The 11748-nt window shown below is 31.5% G+C and overlaps 4 protein-coding genes and 1 non-coding gene across 6 annotated transcripts; 3 read left to right on the top strand and 2 right to left on the bottom strand.

Annotated features, from left to right (window-relative positions):
• Positions 1–1033: 1033 nt before the first annotated feature.
• Positions 1034–1132, bottom strand: TRNAM-CAU (transfer RNA methionine (anticodon CAU)). The gene is made up of 2 exons: positions 1096–1132; positions 1034–1069 (listed from the first exon to the last, which is right to left on the bottom strand). It is a non-coding gene; the product is annotated as a tRNA-Met (tRNA).
• Positions 1133–1227: 95 nt separating this feature from the next.
• LOC142597656 (85/88 kDa calcium-independent phospholipase A2-like) lies at positions 1228–4176 on the top strand. Its single transcript, XM_075732595.1, has 4 exons — positions 1228–1353; positions 1421–3312; positions 3376–3670; positions 3731–4176. The coding sequence occupies exons 2-4, from the start codon at positions 1442–1444 to the stop codon at positions 4118–4120; spliced, it is 2556 nt and encodes an 851-aa protein (XP_075588710.1). The 5' UTR covers positions 1228–1353; positions 1421–1441; the 3' UTR covers positions 4121–4176.
• Positions 4177–4286: 110 nt separating this feature from the next.
• LOC142597693 (uncharacterized) lies at positions 4287–5829 on the top strand. 2 transcript variants are annotated; one of them, XM_075732786.1, is made up of 3 exons: positions 4287–4658; positions 4732–5042; positions 5115–5829. In XM_075732786.1, exons 2-3 carry the CDS (start codon positions 4741–4743, stop codon positions 5677–5679), a joined length of 867 nt encoding a protein of 288 aa, XP_075588901.1. In that variant the 5' UTR covers positions 4287–4658; positions 4732–4740; the 3' UTR covers positions 5680–5829. The 2 variants fall into 2 exon arrangements, with proteins under 2 accessions (XP_075588901.1, XP_075588902.1); XM_075732787.1 differs by having other exon boundaries at positions 4540–4629.
• On the bottom strand, positions 5785–7242 carry LOC142597692 (vacuolar protein sorting-associated protein 26C). Its single transcript, XM_075732785.1, has 5 exons — positions 7001–7242; positions 6796–6939; positions 6580–6729; positions 6325–6519; positions 5785–6252 (listed from the first exon to the last, which is right to left on the bottom strand). Exons 1-5 carry the CDS (start codon positions 7049–7051, stop codon positions 5842–5844), a joined length of 951 nt encoding a protein of 316 aa, XP_075588900.1. The 5' UTR covers positions 7052–7242; the 3' UTR covers positions 5785–5841.
• Positions 7243–7269: 27 nt separating this feature from the next.
• Positions 7270–11655, top strand: scny (ubiquitin specific peptidase 36). The gene is given in 9 exon segments (XM_075732783.1): positions 7270–7988; positions 8055–8553; positions 8624–9003; positions 9082–9333; positions 9388–10705; positions 10783–10899; positions 10960–11081; positions 11149–11339; positions 11341–11655. Coding segments are annotated over 9 exon segments (3219 nt in total). The 5' UTR covers positions 7270–7847; the 3' UTR covers positions 11540–11655.
• Positions 11656–11748: the final 93 nt, after the last annotated feature.

The raw sequence follows: 11748 nt of genomic DNA, 5'->3' as shown, positions 1-11748 counted from the left end.
GCAAAAAAACAATGGATAGCAAATGTAATGGAGGAACGTCGATTAAGACGGGAAAATGGTGAAAAAGTACCATATCTTTATGAATATAACACAAGAAAAGTCACATTGAAAGATTTCGTCGAGAAAGAATTAATCAATTATTTTATTGAACAAAATGAACGATCCCTATCATCGTTGGTTGATGGTTTCAAAACTGCTCAACGAAAAATTATTTATACTTGTTTCAAATTAAATGATGAATGTGAAACAAAAGTCACTCATTTAGCCGGTTTCACGGCTAAATCTACTGCCTATAAACATGGTGGTCGATTTTTGATGCCATTAATTATAAAATTAGCCCAGAATTTTGTTGGGAGCAACAACATCAATTTATTGCTGCCTATTGGACAATTTGGCAAGAGGCTCGAGATCCTCGTTATATAGCCACAAAGTTAAGGGGGATAGGAACTGTAGAGGGCGCAAAAAAAACGCATTTTTTGTTAAATGATTGCTCTTCAATGAAACGTCCGAAGTTTTTGAAACTTACTTTTGTAATTATTTAGGATTCCTAGAATAATTTAACATAAACAAAAAATAAAAAATATTTATACATCAATATGAAACAATCAGTTTAAAATCAGCTGTTCAAAAAACATGGTCGGCGTGATATCTTAAGAACCGTAGCTCAGAATTTGATGAAATTTTCGGGAATTATGGACAGGATCAGTGGCTATCGTGAGTGACTAAATTATGGCTCAGAACCGGATATTAGAAATAAGACGAACATTGAACAAGAACGGGTCAAATCCACCCCCCACTCCACCAACGAAGGGTTGAATTGCCGCGGGTGAGGATCGAACTCACACCTTCAAATTGCGCACATTTCAATCAACCAGATTATTAGAACACACACGAACAAACTAGCTGTATTTTTATAAAAAATAACGATGATGTAATAATGAAATTCAGAACCCAATTTTTCAATCGAAATTCAATCATCAATAAATTGACGAATGGCAAAAATTCAAAAAAACTTTGGGTCGAATCCACCAGATGCCCCGGGTGAGGATCGAACTCACGACCTTCAGATTGCGCACGTGTACGCATGTGTTAAATTATGAGACTGACGCGCTGCCTACTGCGCTACCGAGGCAGGGCAAGGCTGTCGTTTTTTTTTTTTTTGGCTCCGCCCAATTTGGACAGACACAGGCGACCCTTATGAGAATAACTCAAAAAACCCGTGACAAGGGACGACATGCAAACCACAAAAACAAAAAACAAAAAGAAATTCATGACAGTTTTTATGAATAGGAAAATTTCCTTGATTATTCAATCTGGCAATCATCGAATGACACACAACTGTTATAATTCGAGGTACAATTATTCGAGGTACAATTATTATTATACTAAATTATAATCTTGGTGTTTTTCTCTTTTTTAGAATCAAGCAATTTTTTTGAAAATGACATCATTCTTATCGTTAGCAAATCAATTCTTGACTAAAGTTTTTTCTCTGGAACCATATTCGGTTGTCGAAGTTAAAATTGAAGATTATATCCATTACGACATTGTGGCACGTGAAGAATCACTGATTTTATACAATTATTGTGATAATAAAAACCAAAATAATTATGAAATTCTTTTGCATCGTGAAAATTCATCAACACGTACTGCATTCAGTTTATATCGATCCACAAGAAATGATGAAGCAGAGATTTATTTCATACGTCTTAAAGATAAATTGCCAATGTTCATGACAAGATTTCCCAATCTATTAAGTGCATCGTCATTACAAGAAATATGTAAACATATCAATGCTAATCCATCACAAAATATGGCACACATTTGTGCCCAATTCGGTTACATTGATTATTTTCGTCAATTGTCCACAGAAGAATTCAATGAAACATCAACATCAATAATGACTGCGAATAATCAATTGTTGAATGCACAGGATGAATCACAAGGCAAAACATGTCTACAGATTGCTATTGAAACACAACGTTTGAATATCATACAGGCAATCATTGCTCTTCCAAATGTCGAATTAAAATTCAATCTAGTCGATCATTCCGGCAATAATCTGGTTCATGTAGCCGCACAAACTAATGGAACAATTGTATCGATAATATGTGCAACCATCAAAACAAATCATGGTAATGATTTATTAATGGAAATTATTAATGCGAAAAATTATGAAAATTTCGCACCACTTTATCTCGCCTGTTCACATGATAAACCATCATGTGTAAAAGAATTATTGAAAAATGGTGCCGATGTTAACGGAGCTTCCATACAAGATAATAATAATGCTGGTGATAATGATTCTTCATCATCAACAACATCACGTGATGAAAGTCAATCCGATCTTAATGATGATCGTTTAATCAACATGTTGAATGTAAACGATATGAAAAATGGTGGTACACCATTACATTGGTGTAAAAGTTCCGAAGTTATTGAAATATTAGTCGAACGTAATTGTAATCTTAATGCACGTAATTTTCATGGTGACACAGCATTACATCATATGGTTGCACGTGCAGATCTGAATTGTACATTATCATTATTGGGACATGGTGCTGATGTCAATGCTATCGGTGCTAATGGTTATACACCACTTCATGTTTCAATTAAAGCTAATAACGTTGCCATTGTACAAGCATTGATCGTTTTCGGTGCTAATGTTGATCTATTGAATGCAAGTGGCTATTCAGCACGTCATCTAGCTGCAATATCGACACAATCACCTGCAAAAGATACGATTCTTTATATTCTACATTCCGTTTGTGCACGTCGTTGTTCCCAATCGATAAAAAATTGTACCGAAGGTTGTGCACAAGATTTCACCTATAATGGTGTACCACCAGATAATCCATTTACACGTAATCTACCATTATATGATAAAGTTTTACTTGATGATGTGATGAAAAATAATCTTGAAAGAAAACTTCAAAATCCAACAAACACCGATATGAATATTGATGGTGAAAATTCCAAACAAAGACAAAGGAGGAAAAAAGTGAAATTATTATGTATGGATGGCGGTGGTATACGCGGCCTAATTCTTATACAGATTTTATGTCATATAGAATTGGTAACTAATCAAAGAATTATCGATATTTTTGATTGGATTGCCGGCACCAGTACCGGTGGTATATTGGCATTATTACTGGCATCGGGTTATTCTGCTAGCCAATGTCGTCAAATATATTTTCTACTCAAAGATAAACTATTCATACGTTATCGGCCATATTGTTCGGATACATTGGAAAAATTTTTACAGAAATATCTTGGATCCGATCGACGAATGAATGAATTGTGTAAACCAAGGTAATTTGAAAATTTTTGTTAAAAACTCTAATTTGAATTTTTTTTTTTTTATTCACTTCACAGAATATTGATACCAGCAACAATAGCTACACGTTTTCCACCAAGTGCAAAGTTTTTCCGAAATTATCCAAGCTCTACTGATCTATTACATGGTTTACAATATTCTAGTAGTGGTGAAGAAAATGAAACCATCGATAATACGAATGAATTATTGTGGAAAGTTGCACGTGCAACTGGTGCAGCACCAACATATTTTTCACAATTTGAATCATATCTTGATGGTGGACTCATATCGAATAATCCAACAATGGATCTACTACACGAGATACAATTCCATAATCGTTCGGTAGAAATATTTGTAAGTCATTCAGGAAAAAAACCATTCACATCATTTAAATTTGTTTTTCGTTTTTTCAAGGACAAAAAATGTGATGATATTTATGACATTGATCTGGTTGTTTCATTGGGAACTGGTTTAATACCTAATAAGCCGATTGATAAGCTTAATTTTAGTCCATTATTTTCATTTTCAGGCATATCAAATTTTGCAACAAATTTTCCAAATCTAATCAAAGTATTGGTCGAACAAGCATCATTAGCCAATGGACGTATTGTTGATCGTGCACAAGCATGGTGTTCAATGATTAATGTACCATTTTTTCGTCTGAATCCAGCCATTTCAGAAGATATACAAATGGATGAATCGGATAATGTTAAATTAATAAATATGTTATGGGAAACAATGGCCTATATCTATATGAATCATAATGACATGAGTTCATTGTTAAGTTTCTTGTTGCATGAATGAATCTGTTTTGATTAATATAATGATTGAAATTGAAATAAAAAATTTTGAAATTTGAATAATATTAGATTCTGCGCATGATCATCATCATAATTATTATCATTTTTGATTATTGAGCACATGAAGAATATGATGTGATGTTTAGATTGGTTTTAATTTTTTTTTGTTCGTTCAAATATTGATTCAATGAAACAAAAAAGAGAAAAAAATCCATCATCATATTTACAATGTTTGACAGCTCTAATGATAAATCCACAGTTATTATATGCAGAAAAAAACGATGAATAATAGCTCTGTGTCGTTTACATTTAATATAATAATGATGAGAATGATTGTGCTGTGTGGCAACTATGATTAGACTCTTTCCATCACCACCACCATCATCGACAACAATATTAACATTCCATTATTGCATGTCGAAACGATAACGTCGATAACATATCTAATTGTCAACCTGTATTTATTTCTGCTAAACAATTGTCATTGAATTCTTGTTATTGCTGCTGCTGGTGGTGAGCAGGCCGGAAAACATAACGTTCTTGTTTGTTTTTTTTTGTTTACGTGTTTTTCTTTGTTATTATTATTATTATTATTTATACGATTTTTCTCCATAGAATCCAAACATGAATCCAAACAGTGTTGATAGTATACGTAATTATGTTGATCAAGTTATAAATAAATCCTTTCTAATTTTGGATCAAATTCATGAATCATATTTTCCATTTTTGGAAAAATCAATCCATCTATCAGTGAAATCAATGGTGGAAAAAATTGACAAAGCAAAAATATCGAAAACAGAATTCATTATACAACAACGTATTAGACATGTTTTACAGAATTGTGAACAATTAGAATTAATTATTGAAAAATTACCGGCTACTGATCCATGTAAAATTGATCTACTTAATCGAATCGACCAATTAAGGTATGTGTGTGTGTGTGTGTATGTTTGTGTTATAAATTAATTTCCCTGATGATGAAATATTCTAATCTATAGATCGGAACAAAAACGTATATGGTCAGCATTCAAAGCAATACAATTTAAACGTATTGAAAAAGAACGTTTAAAAAAAGAACAAGAAGAATCATTGACAAGACGATTTACATCCTCCACATCAACCACATCGACAACAACGAATGAAAATTCAAATAGAAATGATCATCATCATCAATGTTTAAATCATCAACATCTTAGCTTAAATATTGATGATCCAAATAATCATGATGATGACGATCACCATCAATATAGTCCAACTAGTAAAGATAGAATATTATCAACATCAACACAGTTATCATTACCCTTGTCATCATCATCATCATCTACATGTGCAGGAGCTAAATTATTACGAAATCAACGACCATTAGTGAAACGTGTACGAACTAGATATCTAAATTTTATTTCCAATGATTTTCTTGGCATTACGACAAAAACATTTTTACGATCATCAACAACATCTTCATGTGCTGAATGGATACTATTGATGGCATTATGTCTTATATTTATTGGTCTATTTTTCCTAATCATTTGGCAAACATCAATGACCAACAATAATAATAAATAAGTGAAGACATCTATAGATTTGCTGTGATTGATTGATTGATCGATCGATACATCTTTATAGTCTTTCATTGAACAACAAGCTATATGTTTGATGTTTTCAATTTGATTTTGTTTGATTGGAAAAAATTTTATTGACTTAAAAAATGAAAAATGTGCTGATTTATCATTTCTTTTGTAATTCAAGCTGTGAATAGCGAATAATTTTTATAGGAATATTTTCCGTTATAATATGATTATCAGCTAATATTACGACGATTTTGACTTCAAATTCAATTTTAAAATTATTCGTTATCAATGTTGGACATGCGAACAAACGTGGAAAGATCATATAAATGGCTAATGGAACATTACGAGCAATGTCACCATCACCGATTTGTATGTTTTGTATTTCGGTTATTTCACATGCATAACCTTCGGCGCAGCCACATGTTTCAATGCGTACCAATTGTAATTCAATGCTTTTGATTGATTGTTCACAATATTCAATGATTAATTCACCAGTGAATGGTTCCCAAATATAACATACGGTTGAATCGATTAATCCTTTGATTCGAAATTTTGGTACACGATTTTTCTGAATTTATTTTGTGGCAAAAAAAGGAATGAGAAAATCAATTCAAACCAAAAACAACAATTTTACACTTACATCACGAACATTTTGTATTGATTCAGGTGTTAATACGAAATTCAACGGTTTCGAACCATTCGTTGGGCCTGAACTAATTAGATTTTTCATTGAAATCGCAAAGTTTGTGGGTCGATTATATTCGATGAAAAATTCAATAATTTTTTGTATATCTTTATTCAACATTGGCCGTTTTAGTTCACATTTGAGTAGATACTATCACCAAACAAGATTCGATTAGTAAAGTTTAATGTGGATAATTGAACCATCACTTACCTGAATGGTTATGAAAACACCATGATATGTTTCATAAAGAAAACGATTCTGTTTTGGTTTCAATAACACTTCAAACGGTATTTCAGTTTTACCTGATGGTAGACGACCATTTTTGGAAACTTCAACAAATTGACTAATCAATGTGATTGGCTACCATTATTGATTGATTCGAAAAAAATTTAATTCAATAACTGTTCAACAAGGAAAGATTGATACCTTTGCTGAATTGTAGAATGCTTCGAATATTCCAACATTTTTTGAACTTAATTGCATCTGAACGGCTGCATCGACGCTTAATGAAATTCCTTCATGTTTAGCATCAGATTTCGAATCAATCACAATGACACCAATCAAGCTTTCCTAAAATTGGCAAATTTCAAGATTAAAATTATCGAAAACAAATCCAAAATACAATGCATACGCCTTCAGAGTAAATTTTATTCGATCGTTTCAACCGAATATCCAATTCCATTTGTAATTAATTTTGTTTGTTTGAAATTTTCAAACAAAAAAACGCCCGAAGCAAACAGCTGGTTAAATAACAAAAAGTGTTGGGTGGGGAGAAACAATGATGATCCAAGAAAATTAATTCAAAAAAAAATAACAGACGAATTTACATTGATAGAAAGGTAAATTTTCGGGAAAATTATTCATTCTCCATTCAGAAACTTTTTGAGGAAAAAATGTATTACAGTAAAACACATCGAATGAAAACCACCACCACCACACACCACCACTGAGGAGCACGCCATATTTTTGTGCTTTTTCGGGTTATACCAGCAGCAGCAGCAGCTACATTGTGTGTGGTGGTTGTTTCGATTTTTTTTGTTTTTGTTTTTGGGTTAGTTGTTGGAATATCCGCCGTATTGTGGAAAATAAAAACTTACTGCCATCGGCCGCATTTTTTTTTCTTGCTCCTGGACCAAAATTTTTGCGACTTTTTCATCTCTCTGTGTATTCCAAAAGAAATTTTTTTTTTTACACGCTTAATATTCCCTTCAACACGTGCGTTTATGCAGTGTGATTATTGTGGCCGATTTTTTTGTTGTCGAATTCAATAAAAATTTCTAATACATCTACTTTTCTGCCTTAAAAAAATTTCTTTATCAACAATTAACAATCTTTCAACTGACCATTATGATGATACAAGTGATTTTGGAAAATATTGAAAAAATTTAAAGAATTTTCAACATAACAGCAACAGCGAAGACGACGATTAATTTTTCAAATCATCATTCGGTCAATCACCACATCATCATAACATTATCATGGCAATGGTTGATGGCGGTGGTGGAAACAAAATATTATTTGATACGGGAAATAATGTTTGCGGTAATGTGAAAAATATTTCCAGCCATCATCATCACCATCATCAAGGTTCAATACTGTTCCAGAATCATAATGTTAAGGTAAATTTCATCCATTTTTTGTTCAAATGAATTTGAAATTTTTTTTTTTTTTTTTTTTGATGATAGGTTTCAAATATTTGTCCACAAATATCTTCATTATTAAATAATAAAATTGATTTCAAATCTGAAAAAGATTTTCTCCGTGATGATGATAACAAAACCAATGATGATGATGATAATGATGATTATTCTAAATCGATTGAAAAACTAAAGAAAAAATATACCGTACTAACGACTAATCAACAACAGCAAAAAACAAATCGAATTCAGGTGAATGGTACTTTGCACAAATCATCACCGCCACCATCATCATTATCATCACCGAAGAAGAATTGTTCAAACAACAACAATAATCATCCTGATGGTAATGAAATGGGTGAACCAAAACGTGTCTTATTTCCAAGAGAAAAAATTACATTAGAATGGCGAAAAATATCTACGATTGGTTGTGGTCTACAAAATTTAGGCAATTCATGTTTCGTTAATTCGGTTCTACAATCACTAACATATTGTCCGCCTTTCGTTAATTTTATAATTTCACATCATGATGAACATGTTTCACTCTGTATGTATTCAATTGTATTTTATTGGATTTTTAATGAAATTTAATGAATATAATTCATATTCATTAACAGGCCAGGCATCATTTTGTATGATATGTATAATGTACAAACATATATCACTTGTATTCACAACTAAACAACCTGTCATACAACCGAATTATATTTGTAATCGTTTAAAATCGATTGCCAATCATTTTACATTCGGTCGACAAGAAGATGCACATGAATTTCTTCGTTATGTTATTGATAAAATGTGGCGTTCATGTTTATCATGTCATGAAAAACAATATGGTCTACCTGGTTTAGTAATGAAATCAGATCATTTAACCAAAGCAACCACTGCCATTAATCATATATTCGGTGGATATCATCGTAGCCAGGTTCAATGTATACAATGTAAAGCTAAAAGTAATACTTATGATTATTTTATGGATTTTATGCTCGACGTTCAGGTAAGAATCTCTCATACAATTGAATTTAAATAAGATTATTGTTTTAATTTTTTCCCACTTTGCATAATGAATGAACAGAATGTATCAAGTTTAGAACAAGCTTTACAAAATTTTGTCAATCCAGAATTTCTACGTAATGAAAATGCCTATAAATGTTTGAAATGTAAAAAACCTGTTGTAGCAAGAAAACAATTCACTGTATATCGTGCACCAAATGTTGCAACATTCCAATTGAAACGTTTCGATTCAAACCGGGCGTATATAAATAAATTGACAAAATTTGTTTCCTACCCCGAAACATTAGATTTACGGCCATATATGTCGGAAGAGGTATGTATTTTTTTGATGGAATTTTTTCAATCAAATCAAAATTTCAATTTACAGGGTCCACCATTAATGTACAAATTAATATCGGTACTAATACATCATGGCGCTACTTGTAATTCGGGTCACTATTATTGTTTTGTACGTAATTCAAACAATAGTTGGTATCGAATGGATGATTGTCTTGTATCACAAGTGGGACTTGAAGTTGTATTAAATCAAAAAGCCTATATATTGTTTTACATACGAAAACATAAAGAAAATTCAATTCGAATTTCATCAAATTCAAAGATAGACGATAGGATCATTAGTGATGATTCATCGAAAATGATTGCAAATTCTGCCTCAAATCAAAAATGTGATAATAATCAATCGCCTCAAAAAACATCCACAAATGGTATATTTAATTCAAATTTTAAATTTACATTAAATCAATCACAAATGAAAAATTGTACTACGGCTACAACACTACGGTCACATACAAAAATTCATACACCGACCACGAGTCTTTTCAGTAATAATAACAAACAACAAGATTGTTATGATAAAATTGCTGCGAATTTGGTCAAATTGAATACGATCAAAAATAGTAATAATTCTGCAGCTGTATCTAATACCAAATCCAACACGAATGGTGGTCTTGTACCATATGATGATGATCAAGATTTGGAATCGGATGGTGAATCAAAATCTGAAAATAAGCCACAACCAACGATAACTTTACCCACTGTAATTAAACTGACGCCTAAACCAACGGTGACAATTAGCCATAAAGATAAATCTGGCCATTCTGGTTGCAGTAGTAATCATAATAAGGATGGAATCTCTTTACTCAAACAACCAATTCATCAATCATCAGTTTTATCACCGAAAGAACCGAAAATTGCCATAAAAGTTAAAGCAACAACTAATTCATGGAAAGTGGTTGAAGCTACACCATCAGCATCATTATCCACCAGCACTGCCACTGCAAAAAACCTCGACAATTCTGTGGAAAAATCCTCAAAGGCTGAAACGATAAAATCATCGATTAATACCAGTTGGAGAATCAGTAAAACTAAGGCCAGTAGCAGTAGTGATGAAACGAATACCCAAAGTAGTTGTAGTAATAGTGGTGCAGAAGATTCTTTCAATCCTCATCAATCAGAAAAAGATAAAAATGTAGATAACAATAATAGTAAAAATACTGACAAGATCTCATTATCGAAACAACAAAATAATAATGGTGATAAATCATCAAAGAAAAAGAAGAAAAGAAAAAAGGATAAATCTAAAAAACGAAAACATAATGATAACGATGATGACGATGATGATGATGATATGGAATTGAATTGGGTGGAAAGAACAAAAGAAACCCTAGAAATGGAAAATGGTATCGGTAATTGATTCTTTTAAAGAAAAAAAATTACTAACATGAACTAATTTGACTTTTATAATTTTCATTAATCTGATTAGATCGTACATTGAATGAACATAAAAAATTGAAAACAGAATCATGTTCATCATCATCCAGTAAATCTAACGATGTTTTGGATGTTTTACTTAAAAATGTTTCCAATGGATACAGTGAAGGTAAGTTTTTGCTTTAGTTATTCCACTGTAATTCTCCATTTTACTATTATTTTGGATTAGTAAAATCATGGAATGGTGGCATTTCAATTCTACAAAAATCAATTCTCGAAAATAATTTGCAACAAAAGACATCCACAAATGATGATGATGATTTGTATAATGAAGAATTTGATAAAGGAAAAGTAAGTCTTTGATTTGTTGTTGTTTTTCTCATTTATTCATTCAAATTTCATTTTTCATTTATTTCAGACGATTAAAGTAAAGAATAAGATTGATCCATTTAAAAATGCTTCAACAAATGGTAATATTAATCCATTTCAAGTGATGCAACAATCTAGATATAATAGCAATAATAATAATAATAAACATCATCATTATGATTATGATAATAATGGTTTTAATGGTAAAAAATTTAAATCAGACAAGAATAATCATTTTGGTCCATACTAATAATGGCAAGGGAAACAAATATCATAATTCGACAAAATCGAATCGATTTCATTCATCGTCACCATCATTAAATCATGGTCATCATCAACATACCAATAATAATAATAATTTTCATCATAATCATCATCGTCATACAAAATCATCATATTCATCCAAATCATCTATGAATTCATCATTCAAATCTCGATGATTCAGATTGGAGACTGCTGCCCCGTATCTCAAGTTAGGCTAGGCCATAAAATGGATTTCAATGATATTTGTTCATTTGTCACTTTCTTTCTATCTTCCTTTCTCATGCAACAACAACAAACAAAACTTAGGTAATTATCTCAATCACAATTTGTATCACGATCAATCATCAATTTTTGTTTCTTCATTGTACCATAATATAATCCAATT

The sequence above is a fragment of the Dermatophagoides farinae genome, chromosome 7 (assembly GCF_024713945.1).
Source record: "Dermatophagoides farinae isolate YC_2012a chromosome 7, ASM2471394v1, whole genome shotgun sequence".
NCBI lineage: Eukaryota > Metazoa > Arthropoda > Arachnida > Sarcoptiformes > Pyroglyphidae > Dermatophagoides > Dermatophagoides farinae.
Note: the sequence above shows the minus strand (reverse complement) of the source record. Positions and strands in the feature narration are given on the sequence as shown.